General features: G+C 33.3%; 1 protein-coding gene and 1 long non-coding RNA gene across 3 annotated transcripts; one reads left to right on the top strand and one right to left on the bottom strand.

Annotated features, from left to right (window-relative positions):
* The first annotated feature begins 5,071 nt into the window (after nucleotides 1-5,071).
* LOC141481436 (uncharacterized) lies at nucleotides 5,072-8,492 on the top strand. Its single transcript, XR_012464980.1, has 2 exons — nucleotides 5,072-5,635; nucleotides 5,860-8,492. It is a non-coding gene; the product is annotated as an uncharacterized lncRNA (long non-coding RNA).
* Nucleotides 8,493-11,637: 3,145 nt separating this feature from the next.
* On the bottom strand, nucleotides 11,638-23,860 carry LOC111508244 (cytochrome P450 3A19-like). 2 transcript variants are annotated; one of them, XM_074172946.1, is made up of 3 exons: nucleotides 23,224-23,860; nucleotides 17,340-17,582; nucleotides 11,638-12,168 (listed from the first exon to the last, which is right to left on the bottom strand). In XM_074172946.1, exons 1-3 carry the CDS (start codon nucleotides 23,426-23,428, stop codon nucleotides 11,735-11,737), a joined length of 882 nt encoding a protein of 293 aa, XP_074029047.1. In that variant the 5' UTR covers nucleotides 23,429-23,860; the 3' UTR covers nucleotides 11,638-11,734. The 2 variants fall into 2 exon arrangements, with proteins under 2 accessions (XP_074029047.1, XP_074029048.1); XM_074172947.1 differs by lacking the exon at nucleotides 23,224-23,860 and adding an exon at nucleotides 21,652-22,535.
* Nucleotides 23,861-24,657: the final 797 nt, after the last annotated feature.

Here is a 24,657-nt window from a genome sequence, read left to right as displayed (position 1 = left end):
TTAGGAGTTTTTATTGATTCCCAACTCAATTGGAATCATCATGTTGATTTCATACTGAAGAAATTAGCGACACATTGTTTCGTTATATGGAATCTGCGTAATTTTGTGTCTATTGAAATTCTTAAAAGTTACTATTATGCATATATTTACTCTGCCCTCAATTACTGTATTATTTGTTTTGGCAACTGCAATAGAATCAGTGTCTTATTAATTTTCCAGAAAAAAAATATTAGAACAATTTGTTTTTAAAAAAAACTCGATTTCTATAAACCACTATTTGCAAAGTTGAATATATTAACTGTTACTTGCATGTATATTTTTAATTGCGTAATCTACGTTAAATCAAATTGCTCCAAGTTTTAGAACAGAGATGATACATGTCTTCTTTCGGGCTTCACCCTGAGAAAAAACTATAACATTTTAATTCCTAGTCATAAGTTAGCCAAGGTGACTAATGGACCTCATATCATGTCAAAAAAACTGTACAACAAGCTCCCAATATCCATTAAAAAATAACTAGTGTAAAGCTCTCTAAACAAAAAGTTCGGAAAGTATTATGTGAAAAGGTATTTTATTCCCTTGATGAATTTTTTCAGTCTGATTTGGAATTTTAAATTTTAATTTTTGTACCCCTTTTATGGTCTGAATGTTATGTAATATATCATATAATTATGTTGTTTTATGATTGTGACCTCATTGTAATTGTACTGAGTTATGTGACTTTTTCCATGCCGTCCCTAAGTCTACGGAAATAAAGATTTTTGATTTGATTTGAAGTATTGAAAAAATACTTAATAATGCGGGGTCAAACCCGAAACTGGTCGTATACATAAAATCAACTAGTGGTACTTAGACAAAAGTGTTTTTATTCATTTCATTAAAGTGATCATGAATTACCACAAAATAAACAAGTAATCAATCATACATAATACAGAAACTATATGAAACATAAATAGTCAATAGTAACGGCATCTTTTTCTTTTCCTAATATATTTTTTCCGGTAAACTAACACATAGTTTACCTCTGAAAAACTGGATTTGCCAAGATTTTAAAAACACTTGATACCCTCACGATGAAATCCAATGATACACTGACATGGATCGCGTTCCTGGTCAGCCCTTCGATGTGGCAGCATTGTAGGGCTGACCAAGATGCTCTTCATATAGCGATTTGTATAACTATGGGCTGACCAACAGCATGGGGCTGACAAAGGTTCAAAGGATATGTAAAATTTTTATTTTCAGAAAAAATCTACCCCTCTGATGGGCCTATTAATAAAATCATACCACTGAAGAGTATTCCGAAAAGTATATACCTAAATATATTCGGGAAGTGCTGGGTGGACCAACGCCCCGTTCATATACCGGGCTGACCAATATGCAATGAACAAATATATATATATATATATATATATATATATATATATATATATATATATATATATATATATATATATATTTAAATACATACTTCAATGCCCTGTATCCCAGAAACGAAGCAACTCCGGACATATGTTCATAGGTAAGAACTTTTTTTTAAACAATCCTCTGAAGTTTCTTACCGCAGTTAAGAAACACCCTGTATATTTACATTATATGAAAACAACTACCTCTTGTAAGTAAAACCTTTTAATTGTTATTATAGGTAATGGCAGATTGGCAGATTTTAGTCCAAAGGCTTTGCAAAAGAATTGTTTATGCAGTAATCATTTTTCCGCTGATCAAGTGGCTGCAAGAACCTTGCCAGTAGATGCTGTTCCGGAAAAGTATGTTTCAGACAGTAGCTGTGTGGAAAATAGCCCGCCTTCATTAGATGTGGCTTCGTGTTCGAAATTTTATGTAGGCATTAACAGAAGACTTTTTGAAGACAATATCATTGAGAGTAGCTCTAGTAGCAGTGATTTCCAAGGATTTAAAAATCTACCCATTGATGAATGTAAACTGAAAAAAACCATTCACTTGAGTGCGAAAATGCCAAATTGAAGTTAATGCTATCCAGATCAAGAATGAAAATAAATAATTTGAAAACCCAGTTGAACGAATTAAAGAAAAAAATCATGAAAGTTCAATTATCTTCTAAGGTTTTATTCAAAGATGCTCCAATAAATTTATCCAAGACATTATTGAATATGCAACTGAGACATAAATTTCGTTCACCTTGGACATTATTGGAAAAAAAACAGCAATATCCTTGCTGCCCTTCAGCATACAACTATATGAGACGAAAAGGCATAAGCTTTCCAGCAATTTCCACGATAAAAAAATGGTTGGGAAATTTCAGATGTGAACCAGGATTCAACAGAAAGGTTTTCACACAATTGTCTTTGAAAGCCGGAACTATGAAACCGTCAGAAAAAGTTTGTTTGCTAATTTGGCACTAAAAAAGAAATTAGATAACAATGAGAAAACAGATTTAATCGAAGGACTGGTAGATTTAGGAAATGAACTGGGAAGAAGACCTGTACAGGCAAATCTCGCTCTAGTTATCATGATTCGTGAAATTTATTCAAATTGGAAAATGCTCTTTGCATATTTTGTAACTGATGATGGAGTAAATGCAAGAGATTTCCAGGCAATAATATCAACTTGCTTGAATAAACTCGTATGTGCAAAACTAAATCCAATAGGGCTGGTATGTGATTTATCAAAAGTAAATCAACAGTTTTATAAAAATTTGAATGTATCTCATACAAGACCTTATTTTATACAGGATGAGAAAACATATTTTGCATTTTACGATACCCCACATTTGTTAAAGTGCTTGAGAAATAATTTTTTGAATAATTATTTCATTTTGGAAGATGAACATATAACATTTTCTGATGTCAAGAAGGTTTACGAAATCGATAAAAGTAGCAAAACTGGTAGATGCCTTTTGAAACTAACTGATAAACATTTTTCTCCAAATGCATTCGAGAAGATGAATGTTAGATTGGCTGCTCAACTTCTGAGTCATAGTGTGTCAGCTGCCATCAAAGTTGCAGTGAGAAGTGGGGAACTTGTTTCCTCAACTGCAGAAAACACAGTATTTTTCATAAATACTATTAACAATTTGTTTGATGCACTGAATAGTACTAATTTTAAAAGTGCTAATCCATATAATCGTGTTATGTGTGAGAAAAATCCTCAAGTAATGGAAGCACTCGATGCTGGTTATGTTTTAGTGCAAAAATTATACAAAATTATTAAAAAAAATCGAATGTGTAGGCCACCTTCTTTTAATGGATTTTTACAAACCATCAATGCAGTAAAAGTGTTTTTCCAAAAACAAAAACGTATAAGATTCACATTCTTGTTTACAGGCAGGTTGATAAAGGATCCTCTTGAAAATCAATTTTCAATTTATAGACAGAAAGGTGGTTTTAATAGAAAGCCCACAGCGAAAACATTTCGGGCAGGATTCAAAATGAGCATTGTGACTAATTTGATAAGACCCTCACTCGCTAAGTGCAAATTCTGGATCAAATATTGATCATAATCGAAACATTCTTGATAATGAAAACTTAATAGATTCTGTTGATTCCACAACTGAAGAAAATACTCTTGAGACAATAGACTCAGATGATTCATTATGTGAAAGTTCAAACGGAAATCAATCTAAACAATATTGTGTTTTTTTTGAAGAATTTAATTTGGAAAATTGTTCAACAGTATATTTTGCAGGGTACTTGGTAAGAAAATGTATGAAAAAATTTAACTGTCATTATTGTCAACAATGCCTTGAAGGAGATGAAGACGTTGACAATGTTGACGAGTTATTAATTTTTTTCAAAAATTATAATTTACATCAAGAAAATTCACTCAAGACACCAACAAATTTGGTGCAAAACTTTGCTATGATTTGTATGACAGTCTTTAGTGAAACTATCAGAAATTTTTTATCGACAAAAATCATTCAACATTTAAAATCTATCATTTATGATAGTTTGAAACAAAAACATCCAAGTTGGATGGACGTGAGTGAGGGTTGTCGTGAACATAGAGAATATATGTTAAATTTGTTATTGAGAACTTTGATAAACAAATATTGTAAAAATATTTCCAATTCAATAAGAACTCGTGTTGGTTTAAAAAATGTAAAATTATCCATATTGCAACATAATTGAGTTCTCTCATCTACCAAAAGTGTTGGTTTGTTTTTCTCAACATTCATCAATGGGCGTGTGTTAAAAAAGATAACACTCTTCTTGATATATCAACTAGAATTCAAGTACAATATAATATAAATCTCATAGCTATATTCATGTTACTTTTGTTAATCAACGTAAAAAGTTTTGTAAAAAATAAAGAGAAGCAGAGGTGGTGGAATAAATAGTGTTTATAACTACATAATGGGCGTTTTACACTGCAATTTTTACGCAATGCAAGTCCAAAACTCCCATAACCTACTGGAAAGATTCTTATTATAAGGTTCACTTCCCAAGCTCGTTATATTATAAAAATAATAGTAGTATACCAAAACTCAAAAATAGATCAAATAATTATTAACATAAGACATTAAACTACTCTCAAAATATTTCATAACTGAAAGATCTGAATATTACTGAAGTTTTTTCCCAACACCAAATCGTTATTTTTAACACCTCGACACGTGTTTCGATCATCAAGTGATCATCTTCAAAGAGGAAGATTATAACTGCTGAAAGATCTGTTTGGGATTGAATTAATCGAACAATTCAGGTATTTCAATCACTGGATAGCGTTTTTCCACAAACAAAAAACTATATTCTAAAGTTTTTCATTCTTCATATCCGAAGTTTCATAACTTCCATTTTGTCAGTTATATCCTTATAATAGGCATACATTTGCTAGCAATAAGTCTCTCAGTATGTTGAACATTTAATAATATATGATTCAGAACAAATGTGTGGATTTCCATATTTCCACTCCAATACAATTCGCATTAAATTATCGGAGTCCAGCCCTGCTTCAACTTTGTAATTTTGAATGTAGTGCCTAGGGGTCGTATCTGTACAGTCATTAAATTCAATGGGTATACCGTTTTTTGACTAGATGGCGCTCGACTTTGTGTCAAATAGTAAATACATGTACATTATCCTACTAGGTTAGTCTATATACAATGGTTTTACCAAAGATCGGCCGATTCCATCACATATGTAGTTAATTGAATCGAAAGCATCTGGGGAAACTCAACTACCTATAATACATACAAACCAAGATGAGATGGTATAGGGTGATTCCTCAACAAAGCGTACAAAGCGCAAGTATATATCCAAATAACAACTTAACATTTACAATTAGCGAAAACACATGTGGGGCCATGTTATTAATTGACATGGCCCCACGTTGAAAAGGTGCCTTTCAATGTGTTCTGACTGTAAATAACTTCCTCAAAAGTGAGGGAGGAGTGGGATAAAAACCTATTGAGACGAAATTTGGCTGACTTAAAACCAGCTTTTCATAGTGAGGCTAAAATGCAGGGCATATGGGTAAATGTCATATACCGTAATTTGGGGTGACTTCGAACGTGTCCGGTGAATTCGAACACTTGGCTGTTGTTTACAATTTTCCCCCTCTGGAGCGAAATATTCAAGTATCACCCACTAGGTTTTTTGTGAACCGAGAGAAAACAGTCGAGTGGATACTTTGGTGAAGTTCAGATGTTTATTTAATGGTGAGTATAACATAGGTTGATATATGTGAATCCCGACGACTCATTAATACATTTCTCGATACGCCGCAAACAAACTATTGTAATTTTGATTTGTGATCTTGTACCAACTTTAAAATTGATTTACATGATCATTCATATATTGTCGAGAACTGTTATCAATTTCATCACGATATTACGAAAAGTGGATTTTTCAGAAATTATTAAACGAAACGTTTCACTTACAGTGGGGTCAATTCGAACATGGTACGAAAATCGAAAAAATGGCTTGGCGGCGTGCAGTATGGAAATTATTCTTCGGTTTCTTTGGAAAGGGCAATGACTGCCGTGAAAGACTAAATAATGACATATAGAAGGGCTGCAGAGGTGTATCATATTCCAATTGCTACACTGTGCAATAAAATTAAGGGAATCCACTCAGCAGCTCCCGGAGGACAAACATCTCTGAATGAGAAAGAAGAACTGAGCCTTTCACGAGGAATATAGAAGGCGGCAGAATGGGGGTTCCCTCTCACGAGAGCAGATATCCGAGTTTTGATCAAACAATTCCTGGAAAGTAAGGGAAAAAAAATAAAAACTTTCAAGGATAATGTGCCTGGTCTCGATTGGTTTTACAATTTTTTGAAGAGACATCGTTCTTTGAATGGACGTGTCTGTCAAAATATAAAGCGTTGCCGGGCCGAACTGAGGCCAGCCGTTATTAATGACTATTTTGACAACCTATCACGAACCATCGAAAATGTCCCTTCATCAAACATTGTGAATTATGATGAGACCAATCTTACAGACGATCCAGGTAGAGCAAAAGAGGTTTGTAAGAAAGGAACAAAATATGTCAACGGCATATTGGACTCAACTAAATCAAGTACATCAATAATGTTAGCCGTCACTGCTTCAGGAAAAGTTTTGGCACCATATGTCGTCTACAAGGCATCCCACTTATATCCCACGTGGGCAGAAAATGGCCCTGATGGACAGGGCCGTAGCGAAAAGAAAAACCAGGGGGGGGAATCCAAAGTTTCCCAACCCCACCAGCAAAATTTCCCAAAATGAAAAAATGAAAGCCAAGGGATTAGTTACTGCTATAATATATTAATTTTCTTACTTAGCTATCCAAAGATTGGCTGAATGCTTATGCCCGTTAGGGTACGCATAAACAAAAATAAATTTTGGTAATTATAAAAATAATAATGAGAATCATTCTACTTTGAACCAAGGTCCTTGGTTTTCCACCATATCCACCATGTATAGGAATATTCAATACAAATGAAAGGAAACAACACTTAAATAATATTGTGCTTATTGTTTTCTACTATTATTTTTTCAATCTTCACGGCCTGAAATTTCCCAACTTTTCTAAGTCGAAAAAACAGCGAAAAGTTGGGAATTTTGTAAAATTGTCACTTCAAAATTTTTGGACTGTTCAGGACTGTTCTCTTACTCGGGAGAAATTAAACTTTTTTGAAGTTTTCAAACAACTCAGAAAACAACTCAGAATTTCACTGTATGGGATCTCCAAGTTATGCATGTTGGGAAATCCCAACCTTCTCCGGGTTCTTTCATTTTCTTATTACCTTTCCTTTTCTTTTCTCTCATTTTCATTTTTTTAATTTTTGTTAACTTTTTTACTGTTATTTTTTTCTATCTTCACGGCCTGAAATTTTCCAACTTCTTCTCAAGTCGAAAAAGCAGAGGGGGGAGGCTCCCCCATCACCCCCTATGGCGACGGCCCTGCTGATGATGCTATCTACAACAGGACTAAGAGCGGCTGGTTCGAAGGAGTCATATACGAAGACTGGTTTGAGAAGATCGCACTGCCATATTTAAAAAAATGTGAAGGCAAAAAATTCTGATCGGATATAATTTATCCAGTCATCTTTCTATTCGAGTGATAGAATTGTGCGAGCAGAATAATATTGAGTTCATCCTTTTACCACGCAATGCAACACATTTACTCCAACCATTAGATGTTCCTTTTTTGCTCCGTTCAAAAAAAATTGGCGGAAGATTTTAACGGAGTGGAAACAAAAAAATACAGGGGTGCTGCTTAAATCAGAGTTTCCAAAGTTGCTGAAGAGACTTTTTGATGAGGCTGGAGTTAATGCTGCAAACAATGTAATATCAGGATTCAGAACCTGTGGAATAGTTCCTTGCAATCGGGATAGTGTTCTGAAGAAAATACCTAAACCTACTGAAGAACAAATAGCGCAACAGGAAAGGCAGGTTGATATTGATCAGCGATGGTCATTGACATTCGTCAACTTCATGCAACAGTCAAGAGCTCTAGAAAATAAACAAGCACCGAGAAGAGACAAAAATATTGATTTTGCACCAGGCAAAGCTATAACGGCACGTGCCATGAATCGTCCAGTTGAAAAACTACAGCTGATATTATTTTTTCTGAAGATGAGATAGATCACCCACATAATTCTATTTTTCAATGTGAGACAGAGAGGAAGACGACGAAAATGTTGCTCCGATTGCTGCATCATCAAACGAAAATTTAGAAGGCCCTATTCAGAATTTGAAGATAGATGGTTAAGTTTAGGTGCCCCAAAAATAAGGATAAATATTATCTTGGCAATATTACAGAAATTTTCAAGAACCAGCCTAATATCATTTTGATAGATTTTCTGAGACATAAAAAAACTGAAAAAATTAATTATTTTCACTATCCGGATGTTAGGGATGAGTCTGTGGCGAATACAGAGGACGTTATAATGAAGCTGAAACCACCAACGGATCTAAGAAGGAACAGGTGGTCATTCAAGTGTTTACTGAAATATTATATTATTGAATAAATTTTCATATGTACCTATTTATATTTTTGATTATTTTGAATAAATTTTGTTTTCATTTTCATATTCTAATCATTCAGAATCATAATCATCAGAAATTTATTTGATTGGAACAGTTGGACTCATATTTGGTTAAGTGACTTTTTCCTCATTGGAATTGTTCGAATTAACTCTTTCAAGAACTGAAATTCGAAGTTTCATGTATATTAGAGCCCTGTTCAAATTGACCCCACACATAGGGGTGAATTCGAGCAACTATCAGAAATTAAAAAAAAAATCATATATATATATTTCGAACGCGCTTTCTTTACAGGTTAGGAGAAGGTTCGAAGAAGCTAAATTATTTTTTCCATATTTTTTCGATGTTGTGCATGATAGTTATATTCAATAAAACTCGAAAAGGCGTTCGAATTCACCCCAAATTACAGTACTAGGTTATGATATCCTTAATATGTGTTGTGACTGTGTTTAGTTCCTCAAAAGTGAGGGAGAAGAGAGATAAAACTCTCTTGATATGAAATTTGGCTGACTTAATACGAGCTTTCCACAGTACGCCAAAATGCAGGGCATGTGGGAGAATAAAGTAACAAGAAATGCCTTCATGCGCTATTGATTAGGCAGTTGAAGAATTATCTTTCTTAGTAAATTTAGCAAGGTCTCTTGGTTCCGAATTTGCTCCAACAAAGGTGATTTCATTATCCGTATAGAATTGATTGTTTTTTCCGCGACGAGAAGCAAAGTGTCTAAATGCAGCTAAAAAGGCTTTGGTGATGAGGTAGGTTAATTTTCCCGAACGTACTCCCTTTGTTGAAAAACAAATTAGCATTCACTAGTTTTGTTTACCTGTCCCTTCTTAATCAAAATTATAAAGGGACCAGAGTAATCAACGCCAGTCATGAAGGAGGGATGTTGGAGTGTGATGCGAGCTTGGCCATAATTTTTCTCGTATGTTCTAGAAATATGTTTTGCTGAAAGAAGTACCGGATGTTTCTTCTCATAATCGAATTCAGAATTTCATAGTCTTCCTTCAGCTTTTATCAACCCGTCTTTACCCACAAAGGGCTTCGAATTCAAAATAGAACATTTTTCATTGAGTTATTGGTTACGGCCAGTTCCGAGCGGAAAGACTGATTTCGTGAAATTTTTAGTAGTATATGAAGTGATTCATTAAGCTTCTCAGAGCTCAACGGGCATATAATTTTACTGGATTTTTCAGAAGAATTATTCTTGAAGCGAACGTTATAGGCAGTGGCGTGTCATAATTTCTTTAGACAAGAGAATGAATCAAAACCGACATCGATTTGAGCTACAGTAATGTGCATTGCTTCTGGCTCTTCAACTCTACCTCACTAGTACCTCTATGCTTTCGAAATCTTCTTGAAAGAAATGCCAATTTGACTGAGACTCGCGAAGCCAAAGGAGACCGTTCCACCAGATGGATTTTCTGTTGTGCCAGTCTGTACTGCCAGTCATTGCAACTGGTGAGAGATTGAATCTGTGATACACGGTTAGATACAACAAAGAACCATGGTTGAACCACACCAGAGATGTTGAGTATAAGTATTCAGTTTCGTGGCTGTTAGGACCCGTTTAGTTAGTTTGGCTAGGATTATAGCTGCTCACAGTTCAAGCTTAGGAACAGTTAGAGGCTTTAAGGGAGCAACCTTGGGTTTAGCAATTAATAGGAATGTAAATGCAATGTACTGTTTGGAACCTTTGGTATAGTAATGAATATTACTGGAGTTTTTTCCCAACACCAAATCGTTATTTTTAACACCTGAATCACCAAGTGATCATCTTCAAGAGGAAGATTAAAGTCAGGAGTTCACTTGGTGATCGAAACACGTGTCGAGGTGTTGAAAATAACGATTTGGTGTTGGGAAAAAACTCCAGTTAAATTTAGGAATGTAAATATTTTGCCGAAAGAATCCATACTTTTGAGAATGATACATGGATTCCATCCAGAAAAGAGCTATCCACTTGATTGGAGACACGAATATCTCTTATTAAAACCTTAATTGTCTGGAACATCGAAAAAAGGTTGGAGATTCGTCTCTCTTCTATAGATACTTTCACGAAAGGTGTTCAAGTTTAAAATCTGTTTAAAAAAATCTGTTTTTCCGTTAATCAGATGTCGCCCCCATACGAACGACAACTCTCAGAAGTTGAGAAACTTGTGAGAGGTAAGGACTAACGAGGTCTTACCTTTTAACGTGTGATTTCCAATACGGTTGCAGAATCACCCCAGTTTCAACCAGATATATTCTCTCGAGAAAAATATCTGGTCGAGGCGGAAATCAAACCCACGGAATTCTATACATATCATAAATACGCGACGGACTGTGGTTTCTCTTACTCTTACATTGACAACTACATTTACAACTCTTACATTTGGAGAACTGTGTTTATGTAGAATAAACTTCCTGAGAAGGTTTTTCCAAATGAATTTAATCTCCAGCGATTAAAATTCAACGTGAATCGCTACTTTCCCATAGGCACCGCTCTTAGAGTGCCTTAAGGGATTTTTCTGTAGTGCTTGTGTCAGGTCAGAATTTACCTTTGTAGCGCAACCTTCTATTACCGTTTGAATATATTCGTGAATCCGGAATATGAATGAGACAGACTGGGCTTCTTTTTAATATATGAAAATCAGTAGACCAATAATTGGTCAGAACCGAATGAGGACTTCAAAATTGATTTTCATTATGAGAGAAAACATGGTCGAATCACTTTCTTACATGATTCTGATGCCACTGGCAAGACACAAGAAAATGTGTTTTAGATAAGAAAAATCAAGTTGTCAAGCATAAAATGCCGTTTGATGCATAGCAGTCATCGTAAAAACATTTTTTCTTGAAATATCTCAGTGAAATATCATCTCAGTGAATCGAATTTTATCGAAATAGTTCACTTATATATTTTCATTTCAACATACAATACTCATTTCAGTTTTTCTGGTAGATGTTTTTAGAGGTATTTTTAATAAACTTTCCTTTCGAAAAAAAATCGGTTACTTTTTTTTAAGAAATATCAATTTTTTTTTATATTTCTGGACATAAATTATTTTTTCGAAGAGTTTACAGCAAATGGAGACAATTAATAATCTAAACCACCACTCATTTTGAGACAGCCTATTGTTCTCCAAATCCTCACTTCGATAGTGAATTATATTCAAATGAAACACAGCTCTACTTTCTATTTCCACTATATTGTGATTGAAAAAAGTAACACTTGTAATACTTCTTCAAGAAAAAATTATTCGTATCTTTTCCTTTGTTGAAGAGTCCAGTGAAACTGAACTTGATCATTTTACCCGTCTTATTTCTATGCATATATCAGAACTCGGTACAATAAAGAATGTATTCTTGCGCCACTTCAAAGGAATCTTGGTTTTTTTAGAGGGAAACAACTCAAAGTTCGATAGTAGATGAAAAACCATAGCTTTCACGTTCAAGATACTGAATCTAGCACCAATGCAGTTACGCGGTCCTACTCCAAACGGAATGTAGGTGTATGGATCTACTGAATGTCCATTTTCTTCACTGAATCGTTCTGGATCGAATACTTCTGGATTTTCGAAGTTCTTTGGGTCATGATGTAACGAATACACTGGCAACCAAACTACTGTATCCTTTTCAATGACTAGAGGATTTTCACCTGGTCCAGCTGGCTCAATTACATATGGTTTTGTGCAAATTCTATCGGTTCCAGACATCACTGGATATTTTCTTAAAGTTTCTGAAAATATAAAAATATTTCATTTATTTTATTCTAGATTTTTTTAACCACTAAAGGAATATTTTGGTTGCATTTATACAGTCTGGTAAAATACAATAAATATTCTATGAAGATATTTAGTATAATGGAAATGAGAAAAGCGACTCCTTACATCATACGATAGTTCCAACAATAATAAGATGGATTGAAAAATAAAAAAAATCTGCAGTGGAAATTTGGAAGACACAGAAAGGAAAACGGAATAGACGAAAAAAGGGAAAATACTTTAACCCAGCCCAAAACAAACACTTTTTCCAATCACCAGAAATGCAATACTCTTTTTGACTCTGAAACACACAATTTGTATCTAACAGGACACACAATTACTTTCACCTACGATACATATCAATGATTTCGGGTAGAAATATGAGAGACATTTCCTCATGGAAGTTGCCGCAAATTTTCTGGTAGAAGTTTTCACAAATTTTAACGTGATTCATATCAAGAAATGCAATGATCTGATTGGAGTGGGACCCCTGTCACTGCTGATAGTTCTCATGCCACACTTTGCTAATTCCAAACTTTCTAAAGTATCCAAAAATGTTGTGTCATGAACCGATTTCAACAATTTCAGAAAGTTTTTAATTATTCTACGGCCGTTCTCCAAGGCGAGTTGGGCAACAATGGAGATTTCCGGTATTCGAAATCGTATATGTGCTGCGTGTTCTTTGAAACGAGTTTTAATGGCTCGGTCTGACCGATATTTTTTTTGCGAGTCTCACATCTTATGTCAAATATCCCCGACTTTTCATTTTCCGACATCTTGTCTTAGGGTTACCTAATATTTGTTGAAGTTAGCCAGAAGTTTCAAAAGCTACTTCCACGTTCAACTTTTGAAAATACGATCTGATCCGTTAAGAGTATCTTAATAATAATATAATAAATTTGACAAATACACAGTAATACAACATATAGATACAGCATATAAATAGGTAGGTATATAATAAAAATAGGTATATAATAAAATTGATTTGTGAATAAACAAGTATATATTGTCATATTCGGTATATTGTCACAATCATGTATTTGGGTCATATTCGGTATATAGTCACTTTCGGTTTGCTTAATTTCAATAAATTATAAAATAAGGTACGCTCATTTTCCATTATCCATAAATCAAGCTTACTTTTATAATAATGCAAGCTTGAAATATTTTTAAGGTCTTCTGGTATCAACTACCATAATTTGGGCGCGACATAATTTGTGTTCCTTTGGCCAATTGTTTTTTCACTTCGAGGAAAAAACAGTTCATCATGTCTTCTCGTATTGTGAGTATGCTTATGATACTTCAGTATTATTTTTCCTTTTTTTAAAAATACAAGAATTTTTTGACAGAAAAGCATCGAGCATCCATTATTTTAGTTTCTTTATACCTACAGACTTTCAGAAGAATAGGTGATATTTTTTTCAAGAATTATTTTCAAAATCCATTTCTATGAAACAGTCTCTCACACCACTCCATCCGAAAATTCCATATGTTAATTGTGATTGTGCAAATGCGAAATAAACTGTTTCAAGGTGTTTAGGATCTAAAAATACTTTCAAATATTTGAATTTTGGTTTTCCTCGTATTTTATTCGACAGATGCTTCATTTGAAGGTCCCATCTGAAATGTCGATCTATGATTATTCCAAGATATTTTATAGATTACGCTTCAGAAATTTTTGAATCTAAACCAACATCAATATCTCCCAAATGTAGCAGTCCTGATGAATAGGAACAGAATGGTAGATAACAGCTCTTATTTAAGTTGAGAGTAGGTTTATTATACTGAAGCCATTTAGCTATGTTAGGAAAATTATTCTCAATATTTTCTTCAAGTTCATTCCAAGTGTTTGTTTTGTAAGTAACAACAGACCCTTTCGGAAAACCATAAGTTATTTTCCTAGGACTGCTACATACCTCATCAATTCTCACCTGTTGCATTCATTCTGACAGATAGTCTTTTAATATATTATAGGCGTTTCCTCTAATCCCATTATATTCAAATCTATTCAGTAACTTCATCGAAGGCTTTCGAGAGGACTTATTGGTGGCACTGATTTATCTAGGGAATCGTGAATTGATGTTGTGAATTTGTAAAAAGCATCTTCCGTTGATTTTCCCTCTCGAAAACCAAGTTGATTTTCAGACAATAGGTTGAATTTATTCAGGAAATTTGTGAGTCTGGATTTTATTACATGTTCCATAATTTTTGAAATATTGGAAATTAGTGAGATTGGCCTATAATTTCCTATTTCATTTTTCCCCACTCTTATATAACGGCTTGACAATAGCATGTTTCAATACCGTTGGAAACTTTCCTATCTGAAAACAATAATTGATCAAAAAAGAAAGAAAAAAAAAAGCTAAAGATGCAGCGATTTCGCTGGCAACTTGATTTTAAACTTCGGAATATTGGAGATTTTTTCAGTTTCAATTTTTTTATTACTGCAATGATCTCTGTTTCATTTGTTGGATTCAAGTATAATGTATTTTCAAGACTGCTTACTAGATTTTTACCCAAATCATTATAATAATCATTGAATGTATTGGCAATTTCAAGTTTATCAGTTATATAACCCCCATTTCTTGCTTCAATAATTTTGATACCTGTTTCAGGTTTCGTTTTCCTTAATGTTTACGTCAATTCGTAAATAAACACATTCTCAGTTCTCTTTGGCCAAGTCAAATCTCAATTTATTGTAATCAGTGTACCTTTTACATTCTTTTTACAATGACAATGTTTCGTGGTGTATTTCATCAGTTCGGACTTCTATTGTCTTATATAATATAAATTGATTCAAAATCCTTGAGAAAAAATTAAGAAGATTAAACGAAAATTACAATTTTATCAAAACAAAAACTGAAATTACAAAGAAATAACATACAAGCAATAACCAAAAAAATTTAAGTATAAATAAAAGCTGAAAAATAAAAAAATAGTGACGTAACTTGGTTTAAAATCTTTTAATTTTTATTTTTCATAATTTTTTGTTATAACTATTTTGATTCTTTATTTTTCAGCTTTTATTTATATTTCAATTTTTTTTTGTTGTTGCTTGTATGTTATTTCTTTGTAATTTCAGTTTTTGTTCTAATAAAATTGTTATTTTCGGTCAATCTTTTTAATTTTTTTTTCAGGAATTTCAAATCAATTTATATTATATTAGACAATGGTAGTCCGAACTGATGGAATAGATTTAATATTTATTGGATTTGTAGGTATCTTACTGTAGACGAAGAAATGATCCAAACAGGAGTCACTAGGTATTCTGGTTGTTTCATATGAAAGGACAATAAACTTAGAATCCATGTTTTTTTTGAAAGTAGAAGACTAACGAAGATTCTTCCTGAATTTACGTTTCATAAATGAAATAATCTGAAATATATGAATAATACTCCTTGATTTCAGCTATGTCCCTGGTAACATTTTTTTTAATATTATATATTTTTCCCAATATTTTACTCAAGGGAAACGTAAGGAATCTGTGAACAAGAAAGTTGAGACCTGCCATTTTATGTTATGGACAATGGTGTGAGCTATCAGGAACATATCTAAACGTACCTTTAAATATCAAATTCTAGATCCTGATTACTTTCAATCACTGAGACACCAAAAAATGGTAACTCTTCCTTGTTTTCAATCTCATATGTAAATTTAATATTGGGGGTTCTATTGTTAAGAGTTGAAACAACATTCTCTACACTACACCAAAGGATTAGAAGGTATTTTCAAAAAGTTGAACGTGAAAGTAGTCTCTAAAACTAGTTGCTCACTTCAACAAATGTTAGGTAACCCTAAAGACAAGATGTTGGAAAATGAAAAGTCGGGGATATGTGAAATAATCTATGAGGACTGTAACAAAAAAGATATCGGTCAGACTAAGCGAGCCATTAAAACTCGTTTTCAAGAACACACAGCACATATTCGATTTCAAAGCCCAGAAAAATCTAGTGTTATTCAACGCACCTTGGAGGACGGCCATAGAATGAATGAAAACTGTCTGAAGTTGTTGAGATCGGTACATGATTTTAGATTTGTGGATGATTTCGAAAGTCTCGAAATAGCAAAGTGTGGCATGAAATGGATGTGCTTGTTTTGGATTTATTCTACGTTCCAGTTCCACCTTTTATTAGCATATCTGAGAACTAATATAGATAAAGGATAATTAACTGAGTTGGTATGAAGACCTTACGAAACAGTGTATATGATATAGAAGAAGCTGAAAACGGAGAGGAGGAAAAACTAGAGAGTGCACATATTGACTTGAAGACCATGAAGGAAGAAGGGGGAATAATGAATTTCGACTTGGCCAAGTCAGAAGGGTGTGAAAAATGGATGAATGTTGACTTTCAACTATGTTGAAAGGATTGTTTTGAGGAGAGCTTAACAAGACGAAACATGTTTTTGTACCACTTGTATTTGTATAACTGTATAAGTATAAGTGGTATAAAAACTTAGGGGGTTCTCATTCTTATTTTTCATGATAATCTTCTACCACGTTCATATGTCGAGGGTGCCATTCTTTTTGGCACTTTGCGAGCTATAGTGCATCGAGATACTGAGACAAAATACCTTATAAGTCATTCGAAATCCTTGAAATCAATTGAAATAAATCGAATGAAATTTTAACCACCGAATTGGTTATACATACATATAAGTAAAAATCTGAAGAAAAATTGAAAATTTTGTTTTGTTTATTTTTGAAGATGGGGGCGGGCGCGGAGATAGTACTAATCATCTTTTGGTGTGTAAATTCCTACTTTATTCTAAAAAATCCACTTTCAATCAGCACTATTTGTGGTTACATGATGTTAATTATGATATTTCAAATGCAAGCCTTTTGTGTCATTCTTATTATACTTACATTATGGAATGATAACTATTCCAGAAGTAGAGTAAAATCATGAATACTTGCAAATCTCATTGGATAAATCACATCTTATATCAAAGTGTAACTTAATTTTTCCTCTAAGCAGCGTCATGAAATTAATTTTGACTTGTTTTTGTCCGTCTCTAACATTTCAATTCAAATAGAAACACTGCTAACATCAAGAGTACTGTCTAATTCTCCAACCAGCTTAGAACATAGAATGTTGTCGAGAGAAACACGATGTATATAAAAGGTTTTTTATCATGTGATTCATACCTGAAAGAACCGAATCCATATACTTCAATTTTGATATCGATTCGTACGTTAACTTGCAATTGGTAGCACCTTTGAATTCCATGATTTCTTTTCTGAGTCTGTCCTGTACTGATTTATTCAGTGCTAACTCATAACATAGGAAATCTAAGTTTCTTGATATAGTATCAAATCCACCAACAAGATAAATCATTGCTTGAGCGAGAATATCTGCTGTAGTTATATCATCATCGATATTTGATTTCTCTGAAACAAAATTGAAATATTTGAATTGAAATAGTACTGTCTGAATCTTTTCAGCTGGGGTATTACTTCTATCTACTGCTGTACAAAATATAAAAATTTTAGTTTTTTGATGTGGAACATCTATAGCCGCGCGTGAAACCGATTGCTGCCGTGGCGACGCATGCTGTGACGACGGGTATCCATGCGCAAGCGACTGTGCGATTCTCTTCCCACCAGTTCGGCGTTACGCTATCTCTCTCACCACAATGTGCTCGGATACCTATAGTGTATATAGTTGTGTTCACTACAGTATACATAAACTATATAAATAATTTTTAAAAATGATCAAAAATAAAATATGTCTGGCAGTCATAATTTAGAAAGTGAAAGTAAGCAGCCTCCTGCAAATAAATCAAAATCACACGACACACTATCAAGTCATTAGTAAGTTAATTATATTTTTATATTTCATGATTAAAGTGTGCATTTACCTATTCATTGAGCCCGCGTATATTTGGTCTGTCTCAAAGGTATGGAAAATGTGAATTCTACTCTCTTGGTAGATTGAAATTTACACAATTTTCGTAGCATGTAATACTTTTAAATCAAAGTTAATTTTAATTTAATTCTTATGAAAAATGATGCACTAAAACACTTGCTTGAAGAATACATTTCATGAAGACTGACAAATATTTCAAAATCAGCTGATGTTTTTCTTATTTGTTATTAACAGGAACATAAAAAAATTAATTATTAAAAAGTAGTGTACTCCAATTACATGTTATAAATATTTCAATACCCAACAATCATCACAGGGGTCATAAAATATTATTATTGATGTTTCACATCTGCCAGGCATCCCGAGATGACTCACAATTTGTTTTTACTACTTGGATGCTGTCTAACTTGTCTATTTCTCCCAAGTGTATGGAAAACACGGCATCATTTTGGGCTTATTGCATTTTTCTCCCATCTTTTTCATGACACTAAATCTTACAATCTTACTAGCTTGTACAACTCGCTCGTTGGATGTATGCCCTATTTTTTTGGATATAATATGGATTATATCTAGAAAGGTTTATCTCAGAAACAAACGAAATTGTTTCATGCCATTGTTCATGTCATGTCAGTGTTGTGTGTAATATTTCTTATTGTCTTTGAAAATGAAACACAAATTTAATTAGAATTTGTTTTTGAATTTCTGGAAATTTGGTTATACAATAATAATAATAAATCAGTCCAGCCAAAAATTTGTTGTCTGCTGCAATTCCACTCAGTAATTATCGATAATGCAACCAAGAAGGCTTTCTAAAGGAAACTGTTCAAGTTTCCTTTGGAAGGACAAGAAAGTCCTTCTCCAGATGACGAATTTTCTTTTCGTCATGACGTGTTCAAAAAACACAAAGAACGACAAGGAAAAAATAATTCAGATACTGAATCAGAAAATAACATTTTTAGAAGAAAGACATTCATCAATAAATAGCCATGTCTTTCAACAAGTCAGGAGCACAAAAAAATCTGTTTTTGCAGATAAAAAAGAAACCCTGGAAAAAAGTTCAGAAATTGCAAACAACAAGGTACACGATAGCACTAACATTGAAACCCAACCTAGCATCATACAGGGTGGCACTAATTATGAAACGAGATCCAAGAACAGATTACACGAAACTATTCATCTTGAAAACGCCCAAAGGAGTATCATGTCCAATATAATTAACCTTAAGGAAGGAAATTATTGTGACACTGAAGGTTTTCAACAGGTCATCAGGAAAAGTAATCGCAGGAAGATCAATTATGGAAGAGGCGATGGGGACATCAATTTCAAAGGTGTAAATGATAAACAGAAAAAAATATGGTTATTTGTTACAAAAGTTCCCGATAACATAATGGAAGAAAATATCAAGGAATATATTGAAACACATATTTCCAAAAATCAGGATTCTAGAAATGAAGTGAAAGTCAAAAAACTTCACACACTTAATGTAAGAAGGAATAACCAATCCTTCATGATAGGAGCAGATGAATTATATGATCCAAATTTCTGGCCAAAGAATATTGGATTTGAAGGCTTCGATTTTAGGAGAAAAAAACATCTCCTTGAAAATGTGGAAACTCGAACAAATAACACAAACCAAGCAGATTCTTTTTTAGAAAGGAATCAAATAAACAAGATCCAAATGATATGAAAAATTTCCTAATGCACCACAACGTTTAGGAAACAGTGTGAATATGCTCCAAGAAGTCATGAAAAATCTTAATTGCCCCATTCTATGCATAACAGATCACTGGCAAACATGGGAGAAACTAAAACACTATACTATTGATGATTTCAATCTAATATCGAGCCATGCAGAGAGGAAGGCAAACATGGAGCTTCAGCAATTTATGTGATGAAGAGAATTTTCGGTAGTCCCATTGATGGAATTGGCGCTCTCTCAGAGGATTTTACTTTTGAATGCTCCAGCGCAGCTTGCAAAATAGCATGCGGCACCAAATTTATCATAGTCTGTGTATATAGATCACCATCAGGTAATTTTTTTTATCTAGCTGCCAGCAGGGATCTGCTGGCAGCTACAATGCTACTATAACTATTTCGGAACCAACAAGGGTAACTTCTCATTCTAGTTCATGCTTAGATAATATTATTACAAATTTAGATGGGTTTGAAAAAGGAATAGTCATACAAACCGGTATTTCTGATCATTCTGGGCAGCTCTTGCTCAGTAATATAATGAATCAAACTCACCTCACTTCCAGAATCCAGAAACGATACTATAATCCGGAATCAATTCTGGAATTTCGTACAAAATCAGCTTCCGAGGATTTGTCAAATCTTTACAATGCAGATAACCTAAATGAAGCATTCTCATCCTTCAGTAATACTTTCAACTTCTATTTCAATCTCTATTTTCCAAAATCATGTAAGAAAAAGAAGTTGACTAAAAGTAAATTTTTCATGTCACCGTAGATTAGTTATATGAAAAACAAACTAGTTTTCTATCAATCAATATCTCACATTGATCATCAGTACAAAGAAATTTACAAGGAACCAAAGATCAATTATAATAATCTACAAGAAAACGCCAAGAAAGATTACTATAGGAATAGAATTGCACAATCAGACAACAAAACCAAAATGATGTGCCACATAATTAAAGAAGAAACAGGTTCACTGCATTGCAATCAGATAAATACTGAAAATCCAGGAGAAATGGCTGATAATTTTAACAACCATTTTGCAAATTCAGCTCTCAAAATTTTGTCAACACAAAATAATATCGGTAAAGTGGGCGGTTTTGAGAAGTCGATAGCTTCCAATAGTCACACTTCGTTTTTGAGTCCAGTCACAGAAAATGAGTTAATAGCAATTGTAAAAAATATGAAAAACAAAAAGAGCTGTGGAATTGATGATGTTCCAATACTTATCATTGAAAGTTGTATATATGAAATAGTTATAAATATGTCAGTCGAGCAAGGAATTTTTCCTGATGATTTGAAGACAGCTATTATAAAACCACTACATAAGAAAGGAAGTTGGTCAGACATTAATAATGTCAGACCAATTAGTCTTCTGACATGTATATCAAAACTATTCTAAAACGCAATGGCCACAAGACTAACATCTTTCTTCTCAAACTTTAATATATTTTTTCTAGTCACCAACACGCCTATTTGAAAAAGAAATCCATTGAGACAGCTCTTGTTAATTTTAGTAATGAAATTCTGGAAGCAATGGAAAGAGGGGATCTATCCTGTGGGATTTTCATGGACTTATCCAAAGCCTTCGATTGTATAGATCATGATCTTCTACTAGGCAAACTTTACAAATATGGAATTCGAGGGAACTCCTATGACTGGTTCAAGTCGTATCTAAAAAACAGAAAGCAAATCGTTGAACTGAACTTGAAAGATACACCAGCACGATCAGAGGCTTTGGAGACGTCTATGGGAGTTCCACAGGGTGGTATATTGGGCCCAATACTCTTCATTATATCTACAAATGACATAAACATGGTGGTGAATTCAAATATCACTCACATAGTTAATTATGCTGATGATACTAACCTATTGTTGACAGGTGCAAACTTACCACACATAATAAAACATGGCAATATTGTAATAGAATGGACAAAACACTTTTTTCTGGAAAATAAATTGATTTTAAATGATGAAAAAACAGATTGCATCATATTCAAAATTGATAACAGCATGGAGACACCGAAGAGCATCAGTTTCAAAGATATTAGAGTGACCTGCAACACCTTTGTGAAGTTTTTGGGTATATATATATATATATCGATGACACATCAAGTTGGGTAATTCAAATAGACAATCTCTGCAGAAAATTTTCTTCATCTACATATGCTATGAGAATTCTCAAAAAATAAACGTTGACAGTGATGTTCTGATGACTGTGTACTACGCTAATTTTTACTCTGCAATAAGGTTTGGTATTATCATTTGGGGCTCCAGTCATGAGCTGAACAGAGTATTTCTCTGCCAAAAAAGGGTAATTAGAATACTTTTTGGTATGAAGGTCAAAGACTCATGTAGAGGAATCTTCAAAATGAACAAATCATTAACAGTACCAGCGATATACATTAAAATTTTTAGTAAATCAACCAAGCTACTTTGAAAAGCATCATAAAACACATAAGTATGGAACAAGATTTAGGAATGATTTTTTATATCCGATACATAAAAAATCTCTATATGAAAGAAGTACTGTATACAGTGCGATCAAAGTTTTTAATTCTCTGCCACAGAATATAAGTGACATTGGGTTGGCCAGCGGTTTTCTGAAGTCTGTGAAAGAATTTTTATGCAATATAGAGCTTTATACTATAGATGAATATTTTAACAGTGTATGTTAAATTTTATCTTATCAACTCTATACATATATGTGTATGTGACGTGTTGTATTCAAATTTTGTGTCTTATTAATCTTTTGTAATTTTGTTCACTGACGTATTTCTCGGATAAAGTATTTCTTTTAACTTTTTATAAAGATTTACATATACTCTGTAGAAATAAATGAATATCTATCTATCTATCGATCTATCTATCTATCAATACGAAACGCTTTGAACACGCCTGAAAGAGCCATTGGTTAGTAAAACATGTGTTGCAGTTCTATAAACTATTTAGTGAAAATCTCACCACAAGGTATCACACGAGTAGTGAGAATTTTACTTTCCACCAGAAGGACAATTCATCAAACAGTATTCTTCGAAAAGCGATAAAATTATTACAATGAAATCACTTCAAAATAACAATCATAATCTAGGTGAATGTCAACTTGGTCATATTAATAAATGCTCTGGTTGACAACTATTTGATCTTGATCTTGAAGGATGAACTTGTGATGCACTGTTTGGGACCTTTGGTGTAGTAATGAATATTACTGGAGTTTAGCCCGAATACCAAACCGTTATTCTCAACACCTCGACACGTGTTTCAATCACCAAGTGATCCTCAAGAGGAAGATTAAACTGTTTAATCTTTCTCTTGAATATGATCAGTTGATGATTGAAACACGTATCGAGGCGAATGATAAATAATCAATACTTCCTAATCCTATCTCCTTCTGATGCACTACATAAAATATATCCATTCTTAATTCTTCAGATCACATTAAAAAGGTGAAAACATTTTTACTTACTACTTTGTGAGTTTTTCCCTGCCTCCAAGAGTATATGAATTAAATCGGGACGAATGATTCCCTTTTCTTTTCTCAATTTTATTGATTCATTCACAACATCTCTGAAAAAATCCGCTACATGAGGCCGAAATATTCTTAGTCCCATTAGCTGAAAAATTATCTCATCAGTAGGGTATGATTGACAGTTACTCTGAGATATTTGCATATAATTTGCATTTCAAAGTATCTACATACTTTTGTTAAAACATTTTTCCCGCGAATGCGTTTTATTCACATTTACTGATTTTTAAACTGGATTCAATTGGTCAAGTTTGAAAAGGTGTGAACCACCATGAGTTGCAATGGAGGGTCAAATACATTATTCTCTTCAGTAGGGTTCTGATGACGGTTCTGTACTCCCCCGACTATCAGTATCTCCCCGGGCTTCAAAGTATTTCATCCCAATTTACCAGTTGAATTGTTTGTATTAATTTCTTTCTCTGAATTTGCTCATGATATTTGTTTTTACGCTCGTTCGAAGTATTTGGTTTGCCACTCAGAACGATTTGCAGTAGTATAGTATAGTGGTCTGTTATACATGATGCAATTGTTATGGGTAACATTTTATCGAAGTCAATATTTTTTGCTTTGACAAAAAGGTGATCCAGACATGAACTAGATTCCCTTTGCTCCCGAGTAGGAGTATTGATTGCCGAACGAAAACCATGCTCACCAAGAGTATCCAGATGATATTTTGAAAATTGATTATCTGTCAGAAGATCAATGTTTGCATCACCAATAATTATTGGTGATGAGGCTATAGTCAACATTTTCAGTTTCTTCGTTCAAAATGTCATCTAATTCATTCGTAAAAATTTCAGCATTGGTTGCTGGTGATCTGTAAAATGCATTTATAATGATTTCTTCTTCTTCAAATTTCCCACTTATTTTTAATAATTTGCTACCATTTAACTCTATGAAACTATGCGATCGGTATATTTCTGACTTTATGAAAACGATTACACCATCATTCTGATTATAGTATCCATAATTGTACAATGTTTTATAACCCTCAATATTATAGATAGATATATCAGAAACAATGCGAGTTTATAAAAAACAATACAGTCGAAAATTGTATCTATGGTCTTCATAAATATTAGAAATTCATCTAAATGACACCCAATGCTACAAATGTTCGAATGAATAATTTTAAAGTTTTTTGTTTCGTTTATTTTCAAAATGACACTCGTTTCTTCTGCGGTACTGAGTGGATATGTCCCTAATTTATCAACTACAAAGTCACGAATATAAGGGTCCATTTCAATTCGGTACTTGAGTAAGAAAATGAATTTTTGGGTATAGAATTAGAATGATTATTTTAATGAATAAATTATAGTATAAACATTCAAGAATTTGAAACAGTAACTCCACTGAAGGTAGGTTAACAGAAGA

Source organism: Leptinotarsa decemlineata, unplaced genomic scaffold (genome assembly GCF_025532065.1).
Source record: "Leptinotarsa decemlineata unplaced genomic scaffold, Ldec_3_MD MMD2_tig00000199_RagTag_RagTag, whole genome shotgun sequence".
In the NCBI taxonomy this organism is placed as follows: Eukaryota; Metazoa; Arthropoda; class Insecta; order Coleoptera; family Chrysomelidae; genus Leptinotarsa; species Leptinotarsa decemlineata.
The sequence above is the reverse complement of the archived record's forward strand: the minus strand, read 5'-3'. Positions and strand labels throughout refer to the sequence as shown.